Below are 8,221 nucleotides of genomic sequence, written 5' to 3' on the forward strand. Positions count from 1 at the left end.
GATTTGTGCTGAGTGGGCCTAAGGGACTCTTGCAATTGCAAATATCTGTTTTATTTCAACATCCATTACAGATAACTTAGATGGTGTAGTTCATTCCTAAGCACGGTTATTCTGGTGAATACACTTCATCAGGTGCTATCAGGGTCAAAAATATGCCCTTTTTTTTTTAAAAGACGCCTTTTCAAAAGTTGCATTACACTTTTCGAGAAAAGCGTCCCAAAGCAATACTGGATGTTTAAAAACTATGAGGTCAAATTTTTAGGGATTATTCAGCGCAACGATGGAAGACATCTGAGTATAAGGATCCGTGTTCGCAAGTGTTTCCCTGAGGTGCTAGGGCCCTATAATGCTTCAAGGCAGTTATGTACAAAGACGTATTTGATTGAGTTATTTTATTTATTTTCAAGCCAGAACTTCCCGAAAACGTCCCATCAAACGTTGGAAAGCAAATGTGGCTACAACATAATGGTGGGTCTTCATACTCTTTTCTGTTCAAGCCCGTCCGTATTTGGATCGTTAGTTCGGGCAACATTCAACCGGCAGAGGCGGTCCAGTTCCGTGGCCCCCTAGATCACCTGATCTAACACCTTTAGATTTATTTCTGTGGAGACATGTAAAGAGTTTAGTTTAGGAAACGCAAGTGGAAACAGAGCAACACTTGACTGATCGAATCACTGCGGCATTGAAGTTAAGAACGACGTGTTATTTTGCACAAATAAAGGAGACTTAGGGAGACATTTGCCGACGGGGTTCTTATACTTACGTGTTCTCTATTGTTGTACCGAACCATCTCTAGAAATTTGATTTGAGTTCCGAAACACCCTGTAGAATTTTAGACTAACGTAAAAAAAGTTTTTTTTATTACATTTTAAAACGGCGAGTTCATGAATCTATTCCACCGATATAGTCAATAATGAAAAATTGTAATTTAATAATGTAAAAAAATTAAAAAGGAAAATCGAACAGAAATGCTACGGTAAATATTACGCATTTACTTAACATGTGTCATAGCCTGTGATGTCTGTGAAAGAAATAATTAATTTTACTACTTAAAGTAGCTACATTTAAGCAGGCAGCCACTCTGATGCCTTCAAATTTGCCAATATCTGATCGGCAACTACCCTGAAGACCTCGTTAGAAGTTTCGACGAAAATAGGATTAACTGCTTCCAGTACCCTTTGAGGATTCTCGTTAAAGAAGTTTGAAATTATATCAGCTGAAAAAAACATATTCGTTAATATTAGGAGGGGAGTAGTAAATCGATGGGTATTTGCTGATGAGGCAGATCTCGCTGTGCACGGTGAATCATGTTTTAGAACAATTTTTTAAATTATAGAATCCTAGTCTAACAATAATAATTATTCAATGTACTGAAAAGTCCCCAAAATAATGCCGAGGAACTGGAAAATTTTCTTACATACACCCTGTAGGTATTTTCGTAGTGTGCCCAGTGAATGCCAAAACTAATAGTTGAGTTATCCCGGGATAGTGATTGAATATTTTTCTATGCTTATTTAATAAATTTACCTGCAAACTGAAGGTCAGGATTTTTTGCTGTAAGTTTAATCCATCCATCACCTATAACAATTTTTGAGTTGATCTTTCTTATTCTGAAGTATTCATTGGCGTCCTTTTTATAGGTTTCCAAAGATCCTTTAACCAGAAATTTTGTATCACCTAGAAATAGAGAAAACCATAATACGTCAGTACGGCAGTTATTCATTTTCAAACATTAACACTCTGTATTTTGGAACTTGGCATTTGCAGCCCTATGTTTAATGGAAATATTTTTCATATTCTTTGATATGGAACCAGCTGTAGAATTATTCTTTAGGCAATATTTTACAACGTCATGTATTAGCCCGTTTTAGCTAGTATTTGTCGATGTGATGTAACACTAGTGTTAAATTAAAGGACAAGTTACACGTATATTACATGGATATACTGGTAAGTCGACACGTAACGGAGTTTTTTGGGTTTCATCGGCGGGGTATTTGTTAGTTGCCAGATTCTATCTTCAGATGCTCTATTTGCAATTTTCACTTAGAAAACTCGATAACCGAGTTAAAGACTCGACTGAATTTTAGTTATTAACTTACTGAAATTTCCCTTAAAGAATCCCTTGCTCTGTAGGGGAATGGTTAGCAACTGCCCTGTAACGTCGTATTCCATTTCGATGTACGCCCAGGGAAGCGTTAGTCTGATTTCTCCTATGTGTTTCTTTGGATCAGCTCTGAAAAACCATTGGACATGTCATTTTGGTAGATGAGGTATAAAGTTTTCTTAGGAAATTACGAAAGACTTTATAAACGAGCTCAATCAATATTTTCATTTTTTTTTTAAATGCTGATTTGAAATATCAGAAACTAGAAGACATTGTTGTTTTTACTTAAGAACGGTATGTGAACTTAAAAATTGAAAAAGCCGTCTCTGTAGAACTTTGATTTTACACTAAGCTATAACGTAGGTTATTGAGAAATTATTAAAAATATGGCACAAGTTGCTTGTGGTAGATCTTATGGCGTCCACTTTTGTTCATATCCACAAGGCAGATGCGCATAGTTCAAAGTTGAGCGGATGATGCGTGCTCAACCGTGTGGAACATAGCTGCTTTTTAATAAGTAAAAAAACATTCCCTCATTAATGTCACGCCATGAAAATAAAAAAATGATTTTTTATTGGCCAATAGATGTGGCAGAGATATTTAAATTCTAGATTCCATAAACATTTAATTCTAACTTTAACGCACGAGAGAAAAAATTAGATCTATTTTATACTAACTTTAGTTTTTCAACGATTATATTCCTCGCTCCTTCGACTTTTATATTTCTAGAAATGGCGTTGATTCGAACTGCATTGTTGTGCGTTCTATTTACTACCATTATTGGAAGAACAAAAGGATCCATGGGCGGAACACTCAGCTCTGGTATGCCTTTTAGTAAATAAGAGGTGGCCTTTTGGAAACTGCTCTGAACGCATTTCTCATATTCGGGATCAGACGATTTGCAAAGTAGAGACTCCAAGAAACTAGCTAAAACAGTAAACGTAATATGATTAAACTGTTTGCCAATATGCATTTTAACGTGCACATGCCAATCACAGTGATGAAATCCTTATGCATTACTTAACTTACCTGTCTTCACTGCAATAACCATTTGGTAGGTGAAAGTCGTCTTATATAAATGCAACGAAAACCGATATTAACGACATCGGAGGGATTAAGTAAAAAGGGTCGTTATATTCGTTCATATTTATATCAAGACTTCTATTTTTTATTAATAAAAAAGTATGAACAAAATCTGAGAAAATTATATAAGAAATTAAAAACTGTAACACATAAATAATTAAGAGTAAATAATTTAATATATCTTCTAATGTATTTGTATTTACTTATGTACGGTAAAAACATATTATTAATTCAAATATTTTGTCATTTTTGTTTGCTTATCACCTTGTAAGTTAAAATCAATCTATTCAATTTTTTTATTTCATTCAGAATCCTTTCGTCGCTGGGACGACTGTATAACGCAAGACTGTTTAGAGTTGTAGGGCTTGTAGGACTCTAGGGCTTCTACAATTGATGGTGGTTTAGAGTCAACACTTTTATCTGGGATTTCTTGAATGGTGAGCACTTCGTTTACAATTTGCTCGTCAGATAAAGCACTGTACGTTTCCAAATAAAGCTCAACATTTACAAAATCAGTCCGTAATCCATCTGCCAATGTAAGGTATTTTACCATAGCAAAGGGCACATCATCTTCTTTTTCAAAATCATTATTTGTCCTTCTTGCCACATTAGGTAAAAGAAGATATTCCTTCTTTTCAAAGTCGTCAGCTATTGATACCAGTTTTCAACTTGCATATCTTAAAAAATTCGTGATTGTTTGAGATAATACTTTGCTCCATGCTTTGGAAATTATTGATATTGCGTCCAAAATGTTAATAACGCATTCTTTGTTTCGATGATTGTTTTCAATGATATTCATTAGCTGGAACTTCTTAAAGTGAATTTTCATTGATCCTATGATACCGTGCTCAATTGGCTACAGAACTGATGTGGTATTCGGTGGAAGATATTGAACGTTAATATTCTCTAAATTTAACATTTTTGGGTGTGCTAGACAACTGTTTATCAAGAGTAAACATTTTCCTTCTTTAATTCCGTGTCCTAATCTCGCAACTTTTTATAATCAAGTCTGACGTCATCCAGGCTTTCTTATTATACATGTAAAACACACATAACGACTTAATAGTTGTTTATCTCATTCGTGATTCAAATTAGTTATTTAATATTAAACTAGTAATAAATTAATATTAAATCTTTTTAATACTAAATACTTCATTTTTGAATCAGTGAGGATTTTTTGATTTTCCAATAACAACCAATTTACGTTTTTCTGATGCTGCCATACTGATAGCCACAAACAGAATAACTCTTTTCCTGGACATTTTTCCACATATGTGCTGTCCTTTAAATTTCAGTGGCTTGCACAGAGCCATTTTTTAAGAAAGACCTATGTCATCTGCGTTAAAAATCTCGTCATACTGGTAGTTTTTTTGAATTTTTGGCCACATTGTTTTGTGCTAGTTTCTGTCACTGAAATTCGTAGACTAGTAGCTTCACCACTAATTGTTCCATACACAATGTTATATCTTTGCCGAAAGCATTTAATCCAACTTTCTCAGCATTTATATTCCGGGCCTTTATTCTTTATTTTGGCAAACTGTTCCGCTTTCGTCTATAGTATTGGGCTACTGATTGCTGATAATTTTTTTTTTTCATTTTATACTACGTAAATAATGCCTGATCAATATCCCCATGATTGAATAACTGAAGTTTTTTCTTTAGCAATAAATTTTCGTTAAACGCATTCTTGATGTTTTGTCGGTTCTTCGAAAATGCAGAAAGTTAAATACGATGAGTGTAACTCATTTGTAATTGTATTGTTGCTTCTTCCTGCTTCAAGTTTGGAAAACTTCATTTTCTTCAAGTTATTTTTTAAAACACAACAGAATTAAAACGACGCAAACAAGCTGAATATCTACAATTAGCACATAATCAATTTTATGCAGTCCTCGTTCATAATTTGAGAAATTTTCCGATAATTCCTATTCTCTTTGCACTATTCTATAAAAAATTAACTTCTTCAAGCCATTTACCGATACAAAACATAAACGAAAATTTCGACACATACAAAACTCATGTTCTATTGCTTAAATCAATGAACTCCTTTGTCGCAGTTTTAGTTGGTTAATGTCCCTAAATGACTTTAAAAAAATGAATTTTTGTGTATTTACAGTAAATGCAATTTAAAGTCGACACTAGTAGCATTCGATTGGAAATTTCGCCAAAAAGACTGAAACTTATAAAAAAAGCAGTGTTTTAGCAGCTTTGCATACAAATAACAGAAAAATCACAACCATACATTGGTATGTGAAATACGCATATAAAAAATAAATTTCCAAAAATTTGTCTATAAAGCCGCTAAAAGCTCTGCTTTTTATAAATTGACTTCTCCAAGAATACCGGCAGTGTCGACTTTATACAGGGTGTAACGCGAGAACCACACGTTTTTTACAAGTAATATTCCACTATTTACTATGGAAGTATCGTGCTTAATAGTCTTTTCATCTTTTGACTAATTAAAATGCTGTTTCTGACCGTGCTATTATAATAAAAACAAATCATATATCAAAAACTAAAAATTCTACGATTATTTCAGAAACACTCGATTCCCATGCCTCAACTTTTACTACAGTTACTATACTATATCCCGTATCGTTGTTACACGCGGTTAACAAGCCACCAAAAATTTCTTTTGGCGGATATTAAAAGCATTTTTTTATGGAATAAATACAAATCCAACCAAACATTCGAATTTTCACTATATGCAACTTGTCGTTATAACTGACGTCGTTATTCGCGACTTTCACTGCACTTGTAATGCACAATTTGGTATAAATATGAACTGTAAATTTAAATGAGAAAATTTGTTTGTTGTGTATAATCAATTAAGTTATTTGTCATTATTGGTTAATTGCCACATTGAATGGATTTGTCATAGCAATAAATCATAACATTTATTTGGATCTAAACTCCTCATAATAAATGCAGAAGTAACTCCGAATATCTCAGGGAAAAGTAGATTCATGGAGATTTCCACCTTTTTTATAAACAGCATGTTGGGGAACAAAAATTCTATTAGCAATGAATTTCGTATCACGTGACAAAAAAAATTGCATTACTTTAAAAAAGGACCGATACAGTTTCAACGGCACTTTCTACATTCTTGCTCCTACCAACCACCAAACATGAGATTTTGCCCAATTATTCTCCCAACTCGCAATCGAAAATAACTAGATATAGATATGTAGATACTTACGAATTTTAGTGGAACTTAGCCCTATAAGTGCACAAATGACGATAAATTTCTTCATTTCGTATACCTTGAAAATATTTACTAAATGCTGGTGGCCAAGACATATATTCCATTAAGTATATCCCATATTACAATCCCCACTATATATGTACATACATATGTTACATACCGGTTAGTTTTGCAATGTTATGGTATTAAATCTACTAATTATACTTACAAATTGGGTTCTAAAACTATTGACTAATAACTTTTTTAATAGCGGATGCAATAACTTTTGCAATTCTATTATAATAGTCATTTGTGTTGACTTATTCGAAAGTAGTTTTGAAGATGCAGATATGAGAACTTAAGCTTGTAATTATTGAAGGTTGGTAAAAAAAAAACTCTTGAGGTAGCTGTTAAATTTCCGTAAAACTATTCCCTTGATATAACATATATTTATTACACTTTAACTTTAACCAATTCAGAACCCATATAACCCATTTTTTATTATTTCTAAAGCAGAGCACTTTTTGCAATCTAATAATGACGATTTTTAAAGCAAACTGATGGGCGTGATAGATTTTTGGTTGTTATGGCAGTTCTTATTTTAAAATTTCCATTCTGGACAGTTTTTCTATTGGTCGCTAGGAAACGTCTCGACTACACCACGAAGATGACTTTGAAAATGGCCTTTAACCAACTAATTAATTCGGAAACAATTCAGCATAAATAAATGTGTCAGTAATTGAATTTGCAATCTCTGGAACCTTGTTGACTAGAGAATTTTCCAAAGCCGGCTTAATTGCGTTCACAAAAAAAATCAGAATTATCTGCGACGACATCGTTAGTGGCTATCGATAAAGTAGAATCCTGCCCCAACAATAAATATATTTTATATTCTTGTCTTTTATCCTTCCCAGAAGATGCCCTAGTTTAAAAATAGGTTTCCCTGACAATAGGCCATTTCGTAGCAACCGTAGTGCAATCTCGTCCGACAGTGCCTCATCTCTAGATACAGTGGCTCAAAGTGAAAATGATACATCGTATAAATTAATAGGATTTTATTGAAAAATGTGCTTTCGCAAGTTAACAAATAACTCTAAATATTTTCATATTTTATTATGACGTCTATTTATTCTAACTAATGCCCTAAATTAAGAAATTAACTGCTTTTACTCAGCAAAAAAAAACATGAACAAATTGACTACCTAAACTAACGTCAAAGTTTAAATGATACATTTATTAATAATCAGGTTATTTCTTTTTAAAATTTATTTTAATACTTGGTTGATAGACCTTTATGTAATATTATTTGACGTAGACGATTTGAAATCGATTCCACTAATTTTTTAGTGTAATCGGAAGGTATTTTTTCCCATTCTTCCAAGAGCGCTCGTTTTAATTCTTCCTTATTCGATATGTTGTATCTCCTAATTTCGGTTTCCAACTTGACCCATCAATTTTCAATAACATTTATGTCTGGTGATTGTGGTGGTGTTTTAAGAACATGAGGGCAGTTATATAACGGCCCTTCTTTAACTATATAGGCTGAATGTTTCAGGTCATTGTCTTAATAAAACACAAAATTATTAGTAATATTTAATTTTTCTACACTAGGTCTTAAATTTTCTCGTAATATGGTAATATACTTGTGTTTGTCCATTATTCCATCAATAAAATAGAGGTTCCCTATGCCAGCACTAGACATACACCCCCAAACCGTTATATTTCCTCCGTCGTGTTTTATTGTAGCTCTTAAATTTTGTTTTTCAAGTTCTTCACCAGGTTTTCTCCACACATATCCACGTCCATCTGAGCCAAATAAATTATATTTACTTTCATCAGTAAATAGCACTCTG

At 33.1% G+C, this 8,221-nt stretch overlaps 1 protein-coding gene across 1 annotated transcript; it reads right to left on the reverse strand.

The window, feature by feature from the left end:
* Window positions 1-977: 977 nt before the first annotated feature.
* On the reverse strand, window positions 978-6,542 carry LOC136340840 (uncharacterized). Its single transcript, XM_066285235.1, has 5 exons — window positions 6,384-6,542; window positions 2,782-3,031; window positions 2,100-2,233; window positions 1,528-1,677; window positions 978-1,216 (listed from the first exon to the last, which is right to left on the reverse strand). The coding sequence occupies exons 1-5, from the start codon at window positions 6,436-6,438 to the stop codon at window positions 1,065-1,067; spliced, it is 741 nt and encodes a 246-aa protein (XP_066141332.1). The 5' UTR covers window positions 6,439-6,542; the 3' UTR covers window positions 978-1,064.
* Window positions 6,543-8,221: the final 1,679 nt, after the last annotated feature.

The sequence above is a fragment of the Euwallacea fornicatus genome, chromosome 8, assembly GCF_040115645.1.
Source record: "Euwallacea fornicatus isolate EFF26 chromosome 8, ASM4011564v1, whole genome shotgun sequence".
NCBI classification, from domain to species: Eukaryota; Metazoa; Arthropoda; class Insecta; order Coleoptera; family Curculionidae; genus Euwallacea; species Euwallacea fornicatus.

Coding starts and splice junctions, on each gene's coding strand:
- LOC136340840 (XM_066285235.1), bottom strand. CDS start 6,438: ATGAAGAAATTTATCGTCATTTGTGCACTTATAGGGCTAAGTTCCACT. Junction 2,234..2,781: donor ATAATCGTTGAAAAACTAAA/GTTAGTATAAAA, acceptor ATGGTTTTTCAG/AGCTGATCCAAAGAAACACA. Junction 1,678..2,099: donor ATTCTTTAAGGGAAATTTCA/GTAAGTTAATAA, acceptor CTCTATTTCTAG/GTGATACAAAATTTCTGGTT.